The sequence below is a fragment of the Falco biarmicus genome, chromosome 7 (genome assembly GCF_023638135.1).
Source record: "Falco biarmicus isolate bFalBia1 chromosome 7, bFalBia1.pri, whole genome shotgun sequence".
Lineage (NCBI taxonomy): Eukaryota > Metazoa > Chordata > Aves > Falconiformes > Falconidae > Falco > Falco biarmicus.
In genome coordinates, this window is record NC_079294.1 from 35,070,709 (window position 1) to 35,090,560 (window position 19,852).

At 46.7% G+C, this 19,852-nt stretch overlaps 1 protein-coding gene across 2 annotated transcripts; it reads left to right on the forward strand.

The window, feature by feature from the left end:
• The first annotated feature begins 1,391 nt into the window (after positions 1-1,391).
• LOC130152983 (cholesterol 24-hydroxylase) lies at positions 1,392-17,610 on the forward strand. Of its 2 annotated transcripts, XM_056347353.1 has the most exons (15): positions 1,392-1,703; positions 5,603-5,671; positions 5,965-6,046; positions 6,558-6,631; positions 7,282-7,368; positions 8,047-8,185; positions 8,785-8,895; positions 9,675-9,831; positions 10,150-10,212; positions 11,279-11,351; positions 11,790-11,874; positions 13,717-13,827; positions 14,088-14,176; positions 15,073-15,139; positions 16,026-17,610. In XM_056347353.1, exons 1-15 carry the CDS (start codon positions 1,576-1,578, stop codon positions 16,185-16,187), a joined length of 1,497 nt encoding a protein of 498 aa, XP_056203328.1. In that variant the 5' UTR covers positions 1,392-1,575; the 3' UTR covers positions 16,188-17,610. The 2 variants fall into 2 exon arrangements, with proteins under 2 accessions (XP_056203328.1, XP_056203329.1); XM_056347354.1 differs by lacking the exons at positions 1,392-1,703; positions 5,603-5,671 and having other exon boundaries at positions 6,016-6,107.
• The last annotated feature ends 2,242 nt before the right edge of the window (positions 17,611-19,852 follow it).

The following is a 19,852-nucleotide window of genomic DNA, read 5'->3' on the forward strand; positions in this document are numbered from 1 at the left end:
GTCCTGCGAAAATCTGATAGTCAGGTGCCGTGCCGGCTTTTCTTTAAAGGGCATGGCAGGGCAGCAGGTATCCTGCTTCTCCTGCTGCTGCTGCAGTCAGAGCTGTGGCAGTGGTGGAGAGGAATGTCTGCTGCCCTGCATGCAAGGTGGGCAACCTTCGAAGGGACAGAGTGGGCACAGCACGCTGCAGGGTGGGGAAGAAACCCAGGGTAGAGACAGCAGGTCTCAGAGGAGGAAGAAGGGAAGGGAGGGTTTATAGAAGACTGTGCAGGTTGGTGCAGGGATTGAAAGTTCACTGGGCTGAGGGCAGGATGGGAACACAGGAGGATGCAGTGGGTGGTTTGTGTACCCAAGAGGTCTTCTTGGGCCATTTGGAGTCTTGCTGTTCCTCCCAGAGATCCCCAGCGCAGAGCTCCTGCTGAGGCCAGTGATGGCTCCTGGATCCATTCTCCACCACTTTCTCTGGCTCCTTGTGAACTCCTTTATTCATTTTGCCTCCACAACAGCTTGTTGCCATAAGTTCTTCCATTTAACAATTTGTGGTGAAAAATATCTTCTTCTTTTACATCTGCTGCTGGATCATTTCAGCGGGTGCCTCCTTGTTCTTGATTTATACAAAGTGATGATTGGTTTGCCCCTATTTATCTCCAAACCACTGATGGTTTTCCAGACCCCTGTCATAACCTCTCTCACTCATCCTTTCTCCAGTTTGAAGGTCTAGTCTCTTCGGCCTCTGTTTCTACACCTCTGCTGAGCTGGGAGGAAGAGTGCATGTGGTACTCATTCACAGTGGGTATGCTCGCCATTTACAGAGTCCCCTATAGACTAACACACTCAGGCATCTTGTTTTGTTCACTGTCCCTTTTCTAATCACTGCCAATGCTCTGCTTGCTTCTTTGATCTGTACTGAGCCTTAAGCTGACGTTTCCTGAATAGGTGCCACCACGGAGTATGTGTAACTGGTTTGGATGTATATGTGCATGCATTGTTTATCTTTCTCCACATATTACTTTTCATTTATCAGAAAGGAATTTCCACCATTTTATGGCTTGGTCGCTTGTGCCCTGCAATCCTTGTGCAATTCGTGGGCAGTCAGCTTTAGCTCACCTACTTTGAATAAAACCAGATCATTCCTCATCCCCATGCCTGGATGATGGATGGGTATGTTGTGTAACACAGGGCCCGGAGCAGATTGCTCTGAAAATCTTTCATCTGCTGATTCCTACAGGCGTCAACACCAGATTCCCTTCACCTCTTATATTTTAAACAGTTAAAAATCAACAAAGAGCCTCCCCCTTCCTCAGCCTGGGACAGCTTCATTTCCCTAAGGGCCTCTGGAGGCGAGCCCCGTTAAAACGCTTCCGCAAACGGCATCCTGCCTGACCTCCTCCCGCTCCTGTGCAAGGCACCCCCTTCACTCGGGCAGCCACGCACACGGATATACACGCACACACACACAGATACACACGCGCTGGGTGCCGCAGCCGGGCTCTTTAAGCGGTCCTGCCGCCGGGGCCTGCCCGGCCCTTCCCGCCCCGGCCGGGCCCGCGGCGCTGGCAGCCGGCCGCCGGGGGGATGGAGGCGCTGGGGGCGGCCGGGGGACTCCTGCTGGGCCTGTCCCTCCTGGCCTTCGGCCTGTACTGCTGCTACGTGCGGTACATCCACGCCAAGTACGACCACATCCCCGGCGCCCCCCGGGAGAGGTAAGGGGCCGGGGAGGAGCGGGGCCCCGGGGGGGTCCGGGCGGGGCGCCAGCGGTGGGAGCCGCTCAGCAGCGCCGGGCCGCGCCGTGAGGCCGTGCCAGCGCGGAAGGTGAACACCGCGGCCCGCGTCTGTGCGGGGCGAGCTGCGGGGGCGGGCCAGCAGCCCGCGGCGGTGGGCCAGCCGCCCCGCCGGCCTGTCCCGCCGCGCTGCCGGCCAGGCCTGCGCCCGGCGGCGGCCCGTGCTGCCCTGCCCGCCCCGCCGGGTCACCGCGGGCGGCCGCGGCAGCCCCAGGGCAGCGGCCTGGCGTGGCCGGCCCCGCCGTGCGCTTGCTGCCGGGGGGGGCCCGACGGGCGGGAGGGGCGGGCTGGCCGGCCCAGCACAGCCGGCCGTGCCACAGCGACCCTGGCTCCAGCCGGTGCTTCCCTGCGCTCCCTCACGAGCGGGGTGCGTGGCTCCAGAAAACCCCGAGGCGTAAGTGACAAAGGGCAGCGAGAAGGCGGCCGGCCAGGCAGCGGCAGCGCCGTCACAAGGCGCCCCCGTTCAGCCTCACCTTTGGGTGCCTGTGCCCCCGTAGCGTGCCACGGGAAGGGACGCCATGCCAGCCCAGCACTCCGACACGAACACGCCTACAGGGACACCGGCTTGGCAGCCTAACTCCTGGCTTCAGCTTACTTGTGTCATCAGGGTCGGATACCAAGACTAGAGAGAGGATGGATTTTGCCATCGTTGAACCTGCCTGTCCTTAGGTGCGTTTTTGAGGCACGAAATAACACACTTGATGGCAGCTGGAGGCACCCTGCTGCTGCTTTTCTGTCCCTTCTACAGGATTTGAGGTTGTGTTAAAAAAAAAGTATTTTGAATTAAGAAATTTACAAGTGCTGAAGCTGCGAAATGGCAGAACCAGGCCTTGTCCCTTGTGTAGCCCTAATCCAAGGCTGGTTTAAAACCCAGTCAAGTTAATCAGTGGGAGAATACAGAAACAATAGGTGATCAATTTGTGTACACCGGTGCTCTCAGCAACACAGGTGTTTCTAGAAAAAATCAGTATATGTGAATAGGAATTGCTTGTTCAAAGACTAAGCGTGCTTGAAGGATTGTGTGAGGTAAAGCAGGCAGAAAGAAGATCATGATCTGAGGAGGACCTTGGAACCAAGGCAGAGACTGGAACCAAGTAGATAAATCCACTGGGACAGAGTCAGGTGATAGATTCACAGAACTGACAAGACCAAAGGAAACTTCTAAAAACTTTGGACATTGACCAATGATTTGATAAGTGCATATAAGCTGTGCTGTATCCCTTTGTTTTCTGCTACTCACTGAGGTGGCGGCCCAGCTCTGAATTGTGATTAAAGCAAGCCTAGTGGTACCCACATCTGTGTACATTTTTCCTTTAACAGTTTGCTGTTGGTGGTCAGCCTAGGATCCTTCCCAGGAAGGTTTCTAGTACCGGTATGCCTCGGTGGAAGCTTGTCTGCCATGTAAGCCCACACTACTTGATAGCTTTTCAAAAGTACAAATTGCCAGAGACAGTCCAAACCCGCTATTTCAGTACGTGTTGCACAAACACTTCCACTCCTAAGTGTCCAAGGGAAGGAAAATCAAATACTTCCAGTTTTCAAAAGACATACATTTAAAAATAAAGGGGGAGGGGGAGGGGGTAAAGCTGGGTGCCATGTGTGGTGGTGGTCTCCCCAGTACAAGACAGACATTGGCAGACTGGAGTGAGTCCAGTGGAGGGCAGACAGGATTCTTGGGAGGCTGAGAGCTGGGCTTGGTTTGGGTGGAGAAGTGGCTGCTGAAGGGCTGAGGGGATCCACAGGCTGTTTTCAGCTACCTGATGGGTGGTTATGAGAAGATGGAGCCAGACTGTCCCTGGAGTTGCAAAAAGAAGGACAGAGGGCAATAGGCACAAGCTGACTTGAGGGAAATCCCAGTTAGGTATAAAGGCAAAAACACCCTCACCATCAGGACGCACAAATGCTGGCACAGGTGACTGGGCAAAGCCCTGAGCCAGGTACTATTGTTCTCACATTGACTGGTCTGGAGCAGAGTCTGGACTGGTGGCCTCCAGCAGTCCTTGCCGACCCAAATTACTCTGAAATGGGATTCATCTGAATCTAAACACTTCTCAGCTGAGACTGTTATCTGGTAACTGGAGAAGAGCAGCACCAGAAGCAAAGGCTGGTTTGTGTCCAGCTTGCTGCCCACTGGGACCAGCCCCCAGTTGCGGTCAGCAGATCTGCTCCCCAGCAAGCTAGTCCACAGCCTGTATCCTTTCAAGGTACTATTCTGTCCCAGATGCACAACTTTGCCTCTGCCCTTGGCTCTTTCGCTTTGATAAAAGCTTAAGAAAACCTTATTTTAGGATGAAGTATAACAGGATCTTAACAAAACCTCGCGCTTTGTCTCAGGTGTTGTGGCTGCATGATGACAAGATTATGTTATTGCCATTGATTTCCTGGGCTGATGTATTTTTATCAGAACTAATGCAGCACACCTCTAAAGGACTTGTGCAGGACAGGCTGGAAAAATGAGTCCTGGTGGCTTTGTGTCATTTTTACTGCATCAGTGGCTCACCTGTGAAGAAGGGTGGTCATGTCTTCAAAGGTTTGCTTCATATTAAAGATTTAATAACAGGCAATGGGCAAAAAGGATTTTTTTGCAAATAGATGTTTTCAGTTGATAGTGTCACATAGTTGTATATCCCAAACCAAGCCCATGCTTATTTTTTTTTCATGGCATGTAGTAAGTAATTAGGACTTCTCATTAGAGGATGAACATTTTAGGCCTGTTGTAACACCTGACTTAAATGAGTGGTGATGGGACAGGGGATGAAAAAGATACCTCTGAAGATTCATTTGTCACACCAGAGGAGCCATGAGTGGGACCTTGCTTCATGTGCTGCAGATAGAGGTTTCCAGAGCTTCAGCTAATGAAGGACTCATCTGTCGTATTTAGGGCTTTCACATCTTTTTGGAGTCCAGTTACAGTGGAGGAGTCAAGTGAAGGATTAAAAGTTTCTTTAGATGCTGGGTACCTGTGTTGAGTGCTTGTTATTTTAAGTGCCTCCTGGTTCCAACAAAAAAAAAAAATAAGAGCCTGTTTTTCTTCTATAGCTTGTTTATACTAAAAAGGATGATAGCATGGCTGTCTGTCTCAAATGGAAAACAGGTCTCGAGTGCAGCTTGCTTCATTTAGAGAGAAGCCTGGCCAAATTTTTCTTCAGATGTATGCAAAGCCGGTGGGAATTCACCACTTGCAGCCGAAGGAAGAAACTGATCTCTTAACTTTAATGCAGCTGTTGTATTTGAAGAGTTAACCTTTTACTAAATTCTGCAATTTCTGTATTAACCAGCGATTATCCTTCTAGGTTGCCCTCTTTTTTTTTTTTTTTTTTTTTTTCCCCAGCATTTGGGGTGACATGGCTTTAGACAGGAGGTGGTTTCTAATTTTACTCAATTTAACTCCGTTGACAGAACTAAAGTTATGCTTACCAGGGCTGAGCATGTATTGAAGAATGTTTAAGCAAATGTGTGTTGTATGTACAGAAACATGATAGATGCAGTCGAGATTCAGTCAGCTAGACAAGGAGCAAAGCAGTTTGCTGGGAGCTCCCACCCAGACCCAGATATCTCCTATAATACAGCAGCAAAAGAGACCTTGTCCTGCCTCTCTGCACTGGTTTGCCTGGCTGCCCAAGTGCACCAGCCTGACCCTGGTCCCCAGCTCACTCATGTGAGGGCTGGGCATTGGCACAGTTAGGTCTTACTTTTGCCTTTCCTGAGAAGGAGGAAAACTGAGCAACACTCGTATTGCATCACTGAGCAACAAGGATTGCAGTCCATACAAAATCCTATGTTGGCATTGTCATGACACTCTTAACCTTCATTTTCTGCAGCTTTTTATTTGGACATCTGCCGATCTTGTGGAGGAAACAGGATTTTATGCATGATTTCTTCCTGCAGTGGTAAGTTGAGACACATTAATAACAGTGAATGGGCTAGCCCTGTAGCATAAATTGGGAAATCAAGGCACAGGGGCTCTGAATTATATATTTAGCATCATTCAGAAGGTCAGTAGAGGTGCTACAGAGAGAACGCTGATCTTTCTCTTAATGACTTTATTCACTGAAGACTGCAGTAGTTCCCAGTACATGCTGCTTTGGTCCTTTGAGGTTATTAGGTCTGAACTGTTTACATGTTGGTGGTTTGTACCATAATTATCTAATTATTTTTTTCCTTCTCCCTTCTTTTCTTGTAGGGCAGAAAAATATGGACCTATTATACGGCTGAATGCCTTTCACAGAGTCTCAGTGCTGATTCTGAGTCCTGAAGGAGTGAAGGTGATGCAAAATAAAGCCAAATCAACAGCGGGGATTGGCCTGGCCCTCCAGAAAGAGTGAGGTGATGCCTGATATTCAGGGCAGCATGGTGCAGCCAGTTCATGCCTGCAGAGAGAGTGGCTCTGGCTGACTTAGGAGCTTGAGGTGCTCTGATCGGTTGATTTGCTTTGTAACCTTTATTTAAACAACAGGTAGAGCAAGCATCCACCATTTCAGAAAAGGAGACTCTCTGCAAGAGCTTAATATCTCAAATGTGTGAGGCATGAGGGACTGAATTTCTTCCTCTAAATCTTTGCAATAACCACAGAGTGAGATTTCAGGTCATTGGGCAAAATCTGCTAGAGGCATGCAAAACAATCTAGCAGCACAGGAGCTGGGGAATTGGGGCACACCAAATAATTAATCTAGTCTTCAGACTATTGCTACAGGAGGAAAAGAGTGAGTGGCTTTTTATGTTTTGTCTGGGAAACAGATCATGCTCAGTATTCACTGACCTGAGATTTGATTTTAGGAGTTCTTGATGTCACCACAGTACCCAAAGGATCCGCTGGTGTATGGTCGTATCTTCAGCTTATTTGGTGAGAGGTAGGCTAAACACACCTGAAGCCATTATGATCTGAAAATAAGTGCAAGATTAATAACATCACAGGCATTGTCTCAGACCATTTACCTTAGTGTGGGGACCAATAACTAATTCCAGGCATACATAAGCAGCATGTACCTATTAAAATACGTGTCAAGTCAAATGTCTTCCCAGTCAAGGAGGAGGTTATGTTGAATTTTTTTTTACCTTGACAATATTTCCCCCTTCTGTAGATGTTGAGTTAGTCTCAGAATAGTTTGTTCAAAACTTAGAGTTTTAGATGACTGAATTATTCCTTAATGCATGCAAATTTCCAGCTCCTAAGTTCAGTAATAGAAAGGGATTTTTCTCTGTTAGCCTGAGGCTTTAGAAAAATAATAATCCAATTGTTATAGTAAGTATGTGCATAACAGCTGTAATGAACCAGCATCTTATTGAACTCGGCAGTCCATGCCAACCAGGCAAAACATATCTGCATTTCAGTCGTTGTCCATAGTGATGTAACAGTTGTGTAGTCAAAGCAGCACAGTGCTCCCTACGTGTGGGAAAAATGCAAGAAAACAGATGTGAAAGAGTTATCTTTGTGACTACGTGGGATTCTGTGGGCTCCCTTGCTGAAAACCGTTCCTTTCCTTGTTTTCCTAAATGTTAGGTTTCTAGGGAATGGCTTGGTAACTGTTTGCAACCATGAGCATTGGCACAAGCAGCGGAGGATAATGGATCCAGCTTTCAGCCGAACGTAAGGCAAATATCTTTGGGTTGATCTAGTGCTTATTTCTACTGTATTTTCATGATTCTTTGTGTCGTTGATTCGTTATTTCATACTTAGAAAGAGAAAAAAAACATTTAGTGCCAAAATCATGTTTTACTTAGTCCAACACACCATTTCTGGAACAGGTATAATTTTACCAGATTTCCCATGGGACAGTGACACCCGTAAGAGCTCAGCGACAGCAGAAAGGTCACAGGGTTGCATATTTGGGAATGTGGTGATAGCTGCCTTATTTTGGCAGAAAACAGACCTCAGGGATTTGATGTGGGCAAGCCTCATCATTCACCTGAGTGATTCCCTGTGGGAGATACCGTGTGATTGATAAGCAGGGGGTTGGTCTGGTTTGCTTGTGTGTGCCTCGATGCGTTGTGTTTAGGGTCTCAAGATGAAGTCCGCGTGCTTTGGCATGCACAGGCCAAAGCCCTTTGCCACAACAGCCGTTGTTTACATGGCAGGACAGGGTGGGGCTGCTATAAGAAGCATTTAGCTCATTTTATCTGTTTGATTTTTAAAGTATAAAGGCAAATTTATTACAAATAAAAGAAAAAACTTTACCGTTTTCTGTGGAAGATAATGAAGGTAATTTTGTCTGAGCAAAGATGTCCTCTCCAGAGCCTCCATCTCTCATTTTTATTGATTGTTCAGCTACCTGATGGGTCTGATGGAAACTTTTAATGAAAAAGCAGAGGAGCTGATGGAGAAGCTAGAGGAAAAGGCAGATGGAGAAAAAGAGTTTAGCATGCTAACGATGATGAACCGGGTGACTATGGATATCATTGCAAAGGTACCAGCTGTCCGCTTTCTTGTTTCCTCTGCAACTAACAAGAAGGAATGGAAGTAACAAGTACCAGCAGCAGGATGTGATCAGGAGCTGGAGCCAGGGAACAAAACCTTTACCCACTAGTGCCAGAAGAGCTGAAGGACTAAGTAATTGTGCCACTTCCATTTGGGCTGAGCCGTAGGGAGGGGCAGTTAGGTTGCACAGCCTGGTTGTGGCCTGCAGGATGGGGACCCTTTGCAAAAGCCCTTACAGCCTCATACCTCCCACCCCTCCTGCTGAAAGGGGCACACCAGTGCTTGCTCTTGTGTGGATGTTGTGTTACTACATTATATGTCAGCATGAAGTCTGCCTTACGCTCACTTTTCCCTTCTCTATGCAAAAAGTTTGGGATGAACGGAGAGTAATAGTAAATTATTAACACCCCAGATAAGGAGGAAGCATAATGTAGATATTGCCCTTCCCTCACAGCCTCCTGCAAGGTGGGGTGTAGCTTGAGGTGTTTTTAGGAAAAGGCGGTGGTGTGAGGCTGTTCTGCTGTTTCACCCCAGCCCCAGAGAGCCAGGAGGATGCAACAAGTTGCCTTTTTCTCTCCTGCTCTTCAGGTAGCCTTTGGCTTGGAATTAAATGCACTGAGTGATGACCAGACACCTTTCCCGCACGCTGTGACTATGGTTTTGAAGGGGATGGCCAAGATGCGCATGTCCTTCATGCAGGTCTGTATGCTTTTCACCTCAGTCCTTTCTGCTCGCAGCCAGCTGGAGCCTGTGCTCCTGCATGAGTTAGTGGGTTGGAGCTGTGCGAGGCCCATATACGATGGGGAAACAGTCACCTGTAGCTCCTTCCCTCTAGCATGCCTCAAGATAAAATTCATTTAGTGCTTTAAAACACTTGCATAATTAACATTAACATTTAATGCTTCCTTTCTCTTTCTGCTTTCTCTTCCCCTCTCATGTATTGTCTTCTTATATGGTTTTACACTTGCCCACCCATCACTGCAAAAATTGAGATTTTTGCCATTTGTCCAAGAAGGATGGCAGCCTTCACTCAAGGTAGAAGAAATTTGAACATTCTTACCATAAAGAAATTGTATTTTCAACCCAAATTAATATGCTAGGAAATGATGTATGTAATAAGAAATATTTAAGTTAACATTTCACAGTTTCCAGAAGCTGTATTTTAGGCTTTTAGAGCTTCTGTTTTCCTTTTTGGGCCCCGAGGTGAGATTCTGTATTGCATGCTGCAATTTATTTCCATGGAGAGGTAAGGAATTTTGCTCACGGTGCCCAAAACATCAGCTGTAACAAGGCAGGACATCAGCATGCACAGAAGGAAATATTTCTCATTTCAACTCAAACCCTTCACTTGGAGAGAGCAGACATTTTTGTGGCAGATATCATTTAGCAGAAAGCAAGGTACTCGCTTGAAAAATAACATTAGCAATATTTTTTTACCAGCAAAAGGAATAAAATGACTGAAGAAATTCTGTATTCAGTACATGCCAGGGAATCAGAAGCTGGTAAAGGAGGTCAAGGAGAGTCTGAGGCTGCTGCGGCGTGTGGGGAAGGAGTGCATTGACCAGAGGAGAGAGGCCATCCAGAATGGGAAGGAAGCCACACTGGATGTCCTTACGCAGATACTGAAAGGAGACGGTAGGGGACACATTGCTGTTTGATTGAATTTCTCTATGGCACATTCTGCCATGAGATTCAGGAGGAATTGTTTTGGGGATCTGAACTTTGATCCTCCTTTGATGTCTTTTTCACGCTATAGTGAGAGTTACTTTGAAGATTCCCTGTTTCTTTCTGTTAGATCAAATATTGGTTGCAAATCACTGTCGAGTTGCCCATTCTGTATCTCCTCCCAGTGCCACCGCAGACAAAATGTGCAAAACAGGGAAGGGCATTCTGGCTGTTCCAGCTGGGGCACGCGGGTGTCTTCTAATTTTGTTTGGTTTTCCCTCTTGACAGCTCTGGAGGGAACTAGAGATGACGAAAACATTCTGGATAACTTTATCACTTTCTTTATCGCAGGTTGGTAGTCTTTTAATGCTTGGATATGTCATGTGGGAAGCTGTACCCATTCTTGGGCTGTCTACAGGGTCATGATTAATGTCCTTGCTCACTCCATGTGATGCTGCTGTAACCAGGAGTCACTTGGTTGGAAGACAGCAGTATTACGCTAGCGTAGGACCTGCTGGGTGAAGTCTGAAGAGAACCCTTAGTTTTCTCATAGGCAAATGATATGTTATAGCGCCAGTCCAGTGGTTTCCAACCTGTGGTACAGAGGGCAGCAGTGTCTGCTGGGGTGTAAGGCTATTTCTTACGAGTTCTGGCACTGCCTCAAATCCTGCTAAACCCCACTGAAAGCATCTTCAACATGTCCTCATGTCATCTCACCCACATGATTAAACAAATTCTTGCCTTAAGAGCGCTAGTCAGTGCTTGGTAGGAGAGAGCACTGTGAAGCCTATTAGAAAAAGCAGGGGCTAAGATGATGCATGAGGTAAACAACATAGAAAGGTTTACCTTGCAAGTCAGTAGGAATTAGGTTTCTTAGAAAGTGAGGTCAAAACACTGTTCTCTCACAAGAAAAGTGTTACTGCAACAAATAAATTTTTTGCAGAAGTCTGTTTTCTGCAATGCTTTAAAATAATACATCTGCCTATCCATGAAACAATGAAAACTATGCATATAAAGCAGACTTTTCAAGACAGACAGTGAGAAGTTCTGTTTTCCCTCCAAACCAGTAAATCCTTGCTTCTCAGCAGAACCGTGTGTCCCGTAATATGACAAGACAAATACAAACCCTCACTTGCCCTTCTGTTAGGGAGCTCATAACCAGTAGGTGCCATACGCAGCCACTGCAGCGTTCAGCAAGATGGATTGTATCTTTACCAGCTACATCTTGTCATTCCTGAAAGCTCCTTACATAGAATCTACATCCCTTTTAGCGTTTCCTTTTATTTCTAGCATACTTGAACTAAAACATTTGGAGCCTGATGTTTAAAGTTTCCTGTTCACAGCCACACTTGTAAACCATCTTTGTGTCATATTATTATTTCATACTAACCTTGAAACCAATTTTTGGTGTCGTTAGGTCATGAAACCACGGCCAATCAGTTGTCATTTACAGTAATGGCACTGGCTCAGCATCCTGAAATACTGGAAAGGTATGTGTGCTCCAGTTTGCAAACCCAGCTTGCTGTTAATTTCAAGGTAAACTTAATTGTAAGGATTATTAAAAAGCTAGGATTGATTCCCAATAAATTTTAGTCTGCCTTCCAAAATAAAGTTTCATAGTCCCAATATATCTAAAATTTTTTAAAAAAGCTTAAGATTATTTCAATTCTATCTAGGTAATTTTTTTCTTCCCAAAGCCTTTGTACATACTGGTCCCAAATCCTACCTGATGTGGCTGCACTGGATGCACATTGCTCCATCCTGATACAAGGCACAAGTTCAGGCAGGCTGGCTGGGAATCAGTAGGCATCTTGCCTAAGGGTGGCAGTTGAAGGCCAACTCTGTCTGGAAAGTGAAAAAATGTAATTTGTCAACTTGCCTAGCAAGAAACGGGTGTCTGCAGTTAACATTTTTTAATTTAACTGCAGGCTTCAGGCAGAAGTGGATGATGTTCTTGGTGCCAAGAGAGACATTGACAATGAGGATCTTGGCAAACTCACCTACTTATCACAGGTACTGTGGACGTGAGGTAAAATACTTGTGAGAGCTGTTTGGTAGCACCTCTGCCATGTCATGGAGGAGCCCTGCATTTTTAAAATTTTAAGAACAATGCCAGTATTTGGTCCTGACAGTGTTTGTCCTCAGAGAGCCAGCAGGCAGGTACTGTAAGCCATTTGCAGCAGCCCAGCCTTGTTGGGAAGGATGCTCCTCAGATTTCTTTCCAGAGTCCCACACAATTCCTTCACTGCTTTCCTTAATTATTACCAAGCTGGGAACTAGAGTGGGGTTGCTTAATCCCTACCTGTTTAAGCTGAAACTATAGCCATATTTTAAGAAGGATTTGCCGCTTCAAGCCCAACCTGTGTATGAATCCCACGCACTTCCCAAACTCACAGCTCTATCTTTGTTTGATTATTGTTAAAGCATTTCCAGCTATGATCTCACCACACGCCATAAACTCGGTGGGATTTGAGGACATCCAAAAATAATGGCTGGGTTTTGTAATTTCTCTTTTTTTAAAAAATGTATTTATTATTCAGTCTTGAAACCCTCTTCAGTCACTCGGGGGCAGGGAGGGGGAAAGAGAGTTTGGTTCTAAAAGAGGTGTTGTGTGTAGAAATGCTAGTTGGTAGTGAACTACAAAACCAGGGCTTGGCTACTTGCCAGCATTTGTGTTGCTAATCCTTTTTCACAAGATGAGGGACACCACTAGCCCTCAGTAGAGGCTGAATCCCCATCTCAGCAGCTATTCTTCTGCTTATATTTCCCTGCTTGCTATGATCACTTTTCTCTTAAACTGCCCTGCTGAGGTGGATGATGGTGTTTTACCATTTGCATTATCCTATCCCATGAACCACTGTGCTTTGACAGTGGATAGATCTCAAAGGTGTGTTTCTCATAAGGAAAAGGCATCTCTGTGATTACAGAAATCAGCAGGCTTCCTTAGACTTCACCAAATACCATCACAATTACACCACTCCAATTAGGATGAGGTATCTAAGCTTTTCAGTTTTAAGACAGATCACATGAGAGCCTTTCAAAGCAGAACAGAACAAGCTTGGATCTGTACAACCAAAATCACAGTTGCCCTTGGTCAGAGACAGTCCATCAATGGAGAATCAGAGACCACAGGACTCTTCTCCTGTCACTCAGGCAATTCTGAATCTTTTTGTCCATGCTTCTTTTTCATTAATCCACTCATGCATACATGCTGTTAATTGCATTTGCAGTGCGATGCTAATGTGCGCTGTTAATTAGGTTTCACTTTGATGAAATAAGCCATTCTTACAGCTCACTGCCACCAAAAGAAGTGGTCTCATTCCATTTTTTCCCTCACTATTGCCTATTAATTTTCCTTTGCCAGGTTGTTTTTTGTCATTTTGGTGCTCTGACCTGGCTCAGCTCCCCGAGCAGCAGAAGCAGGACAAAGGCAGGAGCAAGAGCACAGTGCTGAGAGTGGGAAGGAGGTGGGAGCCGGCGCTGAGAATAGCACACTGGGGGCATGAGACTTCAGTCTTAGATATTCCCTTTGAATTTGCTTCCCAGTACTTTTTTGGCTTAGTTGTTGACCTGACTTGAGGTGTCAGATCTGTTCAATGTGTGGCATCTTTTGAATTTCCTGTGTTTTATAATTCCTTTTCTCTGTGTTTTACCAGTTGTAAGAAAGAACCTGAAGGAGCTGACTTATCCATATATTTTGCCCACAGAAGTCCAAGACAGATACACCAGCATCTGTTCCATAAGTCAAAAGCTCCCATTTAGCCAAAGTGAAAGGCCATGGGGAAGTAATTAATTTTATTTCTGCTTTCTGCACCATATTAACTAACTGACCTTTTGTGCTTTTTGCTAACGCAGGTTTTGAAGGAATCACTGCGGCTGTACCCACCTGTCCCGGGGACGGTACGCTGGTTGGAGGAGGAGCACATCGTTGATGGTGTCAGAATTCCTGCAAACACGACACTTGTTGTGAGTCCCATCCACCATCAGCTTTTTGCTGCTCTGTTGATCCAAATGTAATGGATCTGTGTGTCAGAGGGCCAAAATCCTCCCGGGGCCTATTGCTACTGGCGCCTCTGAAATTTTGGCCAAAACTGGGGTATGAAGTGGGGCTCTGGATTGTTTTTGCCTGGGGAGTGGAAGGCAGTTGTGGTTTTGTACCGGTGACAGCAAAGAGGCATTTTCAGTGTGCTGCTCCTCACTAATGCAAATAATCTCGTTCTTGACAGTTTAGCACGTATATGATGGGAAGGATGGAAAAGTATTTCGAGGATCCACTCACTTTCAATCCAGACCGGTTTAGCAAAGATGCACCTAAGTGAGTTTCTTTTTACTCCCAGGTTATTAAATATGTAATAAGGAACCATTACAGGAAAAGATTTCAAGGGGAAAAAAGGCAGGATAAAACTATTTTTCCATTCCACTATGAGTAACACTAAATCCTTATCCAAATGCAAATAGAGCGCAATAACTTGCAGCTTTTGGCCAGAAGTTCTTTTGACAACAGAATACCTTACAAAGAAAGACCAATACTAATGTTATTTAATGTTTGTATCGAGGTCAAAGCTTTGAGCCAAAACCAGATTGAATATTTGCCTTGGTGCAATACAAACATTTAATGTGCAACAGCCCTGGCCCCAGGATGCTTGAAGTGTCTGTGCATTAAAGAGGGAACAAGGGACAGAGGATGCTGTTCAGCCAAGTGGGCAGGCAGCCTAAGTCTGAGCAGTAGCTGGGAGTGCAATAGGAGGGACCGGTGACCTGAACAGTTGGTGCTGGTCTCTGCATCTACCTACTTCATGAGGCAGGGGTTCTACTTCAGCCTAGAGTTAGTTTGGTCTCCTGACCAAAAGCCCTCTCACTCACATGGTTCAGAGCTGCCCAAAGGAGCAATAATTGGGTGGATTGTTATATCCTCCTGATGGGCTGGAGAGCACTTAGGGTATGCTTGACACTCAGCTTTGAAATAAGGTTTGCACACATCAGAACAGCTGTGTGAGCTGAGCCATATAATAAGTGGAGATGACAAGGAAGCTAGCTGCAGAGCTGCATTGCTGCTCCAAAGCAAAAAAATGTTCATTTGGAGGTTGTCCTAATGAGTCAGCTAGGTGAGGTGATATTTAGACTATTTCCTTGCTACTGTGATGAAATATTTGCTTGTTTCTTTACAACCAAGCTGTCAAGAGTGACAGTTTTGAACATTTTTCTTTGCAGGCCATATTACTGCTATTTTCCATTCTCTCTGGGACCCCGATCCTGCATCGGGCAGGTGTTTGCACAGGTAAGCAGAGGCCTGGAATGATGCTTCATTAACTGGCACTGGGCCAGGTCAGGGTGTGCTGGCTGTGGCTGGTGGTGGGGGACCAAAGGCCACACTGATGGTGCACTGATCCTCTTCCCTCTGGAGGGCAGATCCCCACTGTGCCCATGACATGGCATGTCTCTCAAACACTGTCACATGAGCAGACATACATGTACCACACTGGTCCCACGTTACCCGTGTGCGCATGCAGACCAGGTGTCTGTAGGGGAGGGGGCAGCAGGCTGCTCTCCCTCTGAACTGTCTGGGTGACCCTGCTTGAATCAGAACCCCTTGATGGGAATCGCAGTCAACATCCCTTTGCCAGCTGAGGTCAGACACGTGGGGGTGTGCAGGTGCTCTTAGGGACCACCCCGTGGCTGCAGCTGGCAGAGTTAAGGCAGGGAAAACATCAGCTGGCAGAAGGGCATAAGGCAGGACTGGCAATGAGAAGGTGAAGAGAGGGCTGTGTGGATGGGAGGAACAATTTAATGCAGTATATGAGCATGGCAGAGAGCATTTCAGAAAGACAGAAGGCCAGCTCTTTGGGTGTGTGCTGTGAGTTCATCTAAGCACCACTGCTCAAAATCTTCAGATTAAAGTGCTTAGTTTTCCACTCTGATTTCCAAAATGGGGTTAGTGCATGAATACAAGGACCGATCTTGGTACCTGTTGGTTGTCTTCAAATCCAGGAAGGCCCAGACAACTGTTCTTCCTGCCCAAACTCAGATGGCTGCGTTTACACAGCAACATTTAACTTTTAAATCTCTATACTGACAAAGCAGCGTGACATAATACACTGACTTTAAGTAGCTGCAGTCCAAGCTGTATTTGCTGTCACTGATGATGAATTTGCTGTTCTTAACAGATGGAGGCGAAAGTGGTGATGGCAAAACTGCTGCAGAGGTTTGAATTCCAGCTGGTACCAGGGCAGAGTTTTAAACTCGTGGATGCTGGAACCTTAAGGCCACTAGATGGAGTAATGTGTAAATTAAAGCCAAGGAACCCTGCAAGAGGCTGCCGGGCGTGACTACTGGGAGCATGACATGGTAGTGATAGTGTTTCTTCTGATTTTGAAGATCTTCACACTAATTAAAGGTTAGACTTTGCAGGCGCCTTTAGAGGATTAGTAGACTGAAATGTTTTCCTAGCCTTCCTCATCATTTACTGAAGAATACCTTAGGGGAGTCACTCCAGTGAGCATCTTCAATCTGGAAGTATACCTGGAATTGCAAAGTATGTTGTTTTTCCTGGATGGCTATTTGGTTCTGACCAGACTTGGAAAAGTTTGGTGTTCCTGGAGCTCCACACAAACCTACACCCCAGCTGATAGTTTCCACTAAGTTTGCTTAAGACACAACGTAGTCTTAGTTAAGCCCTTGTTTGGGGAGTTTCCTACTTACACAATGAAATCAGAAAACTTAGTGGAGCACAAGATTTGGGCTGAACTTGGGAAGAGAAGTCTGGAGATATTCTCTTGGTCAAAGCACTTTTCCCATCCCTGCTCTAAATGAGAAGAACAATTGGTAGGAGCAATCTGAAACAAAAATCAGAGACTAAGGTCACTACTTTTCCCTGTTGCTTCTACCCAGTTTAATTTAGTCTTTCCTACTTCTTCCGGTATTATTCAGAGCATAGGTTCCCAGTCCATGTTGTAGAAGGGGGCTTCCTCCTACCCCTTCCCACAGCCTGTGCCCATTGTCCTGAGATACTGTTTTGAGAGGGAGGGGGTCCTGCTGGGCTTATTTTGACCTGGATCATTTTCCCCATCTGATTTACTCACAAAGTACGCCAGCACTTGGGCCAAGTTGTCTAGTAGGTACAGCAGGGTTGGAAGTAAGTGCCTGGAAGCACATACTGCTTAAAGTGATGCTGCTGCTGAACAAATGTGTCTGCAACTTGAGCTAGAGGCAGGAGAAGGTCCCGCACCACCTTCTTCTGCAGATGTGCCAGAATTGGTCACTGCATGTAGGCTTGCAGCCTAGTTCTGCTAGGGAAAAAACTATTATGTGAAAATGCCACCTTCCAGAAATGTGTGGATACCTAATAGGAGTTTGTGCCTCATCACAGAATACAGGGAATTTAAGACATTTGGTACTGCCGCTTTCTTTCTTACCTTTTTGAATTCAAAAGGCAAGAACGCAGTCTGTACACTGCCAAGTTCCTGTGGTGGTTTCTACACCAGGAGAGTAACGTCCCAGAGCCTTCCCGGCTCTGCTGCTGTTGTGCACATTCAGTGCAGCAGTGGGATAGCAGGCTAATAAGGTTGCTGTAGCTTTTGGTAATATAAATAACATCATAGAGTGTGCTAATATGACTTACACCCAGGGGTGCCAATACCTGTATTGCTAGGGGAAGTTTAGTCCATGAGTAGATCAAGTCTTCAAGCCCTTGTGCTGGATATCTGCCTATGTTCTCCTAGACATTAATAAAATCTTACTGGGAAATCAGGACTCTCCAGCTGGATGTGTGTTACTGGGATCTAACGTGATCAGGAGTGGGATGCTTGGTGCCAGTTGGGCTAGATGTGCTGATCGTGTAACAAAAGGCTGAATCTTGAGAATATGTCAAAGGGAGGGAAGTGCAGTGCAGGGAGTAGTGGGGGAAGCTGTGATGGGGAGTGCGCTGTGAACAGCACGCAGACAGCTCAACAGACAGGCTGGCACATTGTGCTGTGGAAATGCGAGATGCCACCAAGCCAGTTCTCTGCTGTGCCCTACTAACAAATGAGCTGAGGTGCATTAGTTGCACAAACACATACTGCTTTCTGCTACCCCTGCAATGGGGACAGGTGCCTCCAAGGAGGGCTGAATAAGGGTGGTAGCATGTTAAAACCCTGCAGCAAGTTTTGTGAGACATCATCTGCCCGAGACATAGGCTTCCTGCCTGCTCTGTGCTTACTGTCAGAGGATGCTGTTCCTGCTCTCTCTGCAAGCCCAAATGCCATCCAGCTCTCCAGGGACGGCTGACACAGGCTTTTCTCCTGTTTCTGCACCCAAGAACTCCCGCCTGTCAATGCTGATCGTCTTCCAGCAGATGGCAAGCTCTCATTTTCCATGCACCCAACAGGAGCAGCGCTCCTCAGCCTTGACAGCTCTTTCTCTTGGGAGACAAGCTGTCCTGACTCCTCTAGGGCATCATACCGCAGGAGCAGATGATGCTCTGTGATGTGCAAACACCCTGCAGCGTTCTCGCGGTTTCATCCTGCATACCCAGCCAGGAGGTGATCCCTTGTCCACCAAAAAATAGGAGGCAGGTTCAGGAAAGCTGCTCCCTGGTGCCATGTATGTCAGCTGGATGCCAGCACAGGCTTTGCCAAACACCATTGAGAAACTTCAGGCCAGAATTGCCTAGGGAGACACGTCTGTGTCTGCCATGGGCTATAAAAAGATCTGGGGGCTGCAGGTTTCTTGGACACCACAGAAAAGGACAATTTTTCCTTATTCTGGGGAAGAGAAATGTGCTATTTCACTTCTGGGGCACGCAGTCATCTGTACCAAACCGCTCTGCTAGGGATTGTGGCTGGTAAGACAAAAAAGCAGAGCCAGGTCTGTCTTCCCAGTGCTTTTCCCAGCTGCTTGTAGGGAAGTATCATACCTGCAGCTAATTTTCTTTTTATTCTTTTCCTGTCTCTTGGGAAAACAAAAAAAAGCCTGGAAATGGCTGGTGGGTGATTTTTCCTTGGGTGCCACCCCAGTGGGGCCCAGCACAGCCTTGTGTGGCATGCCTGGAGTCTGGATGCAAAAAGGTTTCTTGGCTGACGTGGAGCTGCAAAGCCAAGCTGCTCAGGACAGCTCCTGCCCCGGCACCCTGCAGGTAAGCGCTGCCCTCCAGGACCTCCTCTTGCTTTCATCCTGCCCCAGATGTGCACACTTGCAGATGGGCAGGAACTGCCTGAAGGCAGCCAGAAGCTCAGCTGGCAGAAGTCATAGAATCATAGAATCGTTTAGGTTGGAAAAGACCTTTTGGATCGTCAAATCCAAGGCAGAACAGCTGCCCCCAAAGGTGAGAGCACTGGTGGTGACACTCACAAGAGTCTCTAATATTAGAGGTGTCTAAATCTTCCTCCTGTTCTGAGGGATGGCTGCTGCAGGTTTCTTTGATCCCTCTTCCAGACTTTATCTCTTTGCTTCCCTTTTCTGGACTGATGGCCAGGACTTTTTTATGCTAACCCAAGAGCTTGATGTTAGCCCTTTTAGGTCAGTGTCATAGACAAGTACCTGGGAAAACACTGCTTCCTAGACCTCTTAGGACAGGAGGGAACCAGTTAGGGCACATGCACCCAGGGGAGCCTGTCTTTCAGAAGGCAAATTTCTTCCCTACTGGCATGAAGCGATGCTTTCTCACCCCAGCTAGTCTGGAGCACAGGAGACTCCCAGTTTTGCATCTACAGCTCATAGAGGAGCCCAGCTAACATTACTGCCAGGGTGGAAGTGGGAAAAATCACCAGAATTTTTCATGTGAGGACTCTCATCCCAGCCCTGTCAGGAAGCCAGGAGATGCTCAGCAGCATGGGATTCAATCACACTCACTGAAACTACAGCACAGCCCGATATTTTCTGAACAGTGGACAGCCTTCTGCACCGTCTCTAGCCTCTGAAGGAATGAATGTAGATAAGAAAGCCTAAGATACTGTCCTTTTTTGCGGGAGCCAGGTATGCAGAGCAGGAACCGGGATATTTTGTTCCCTTTCAG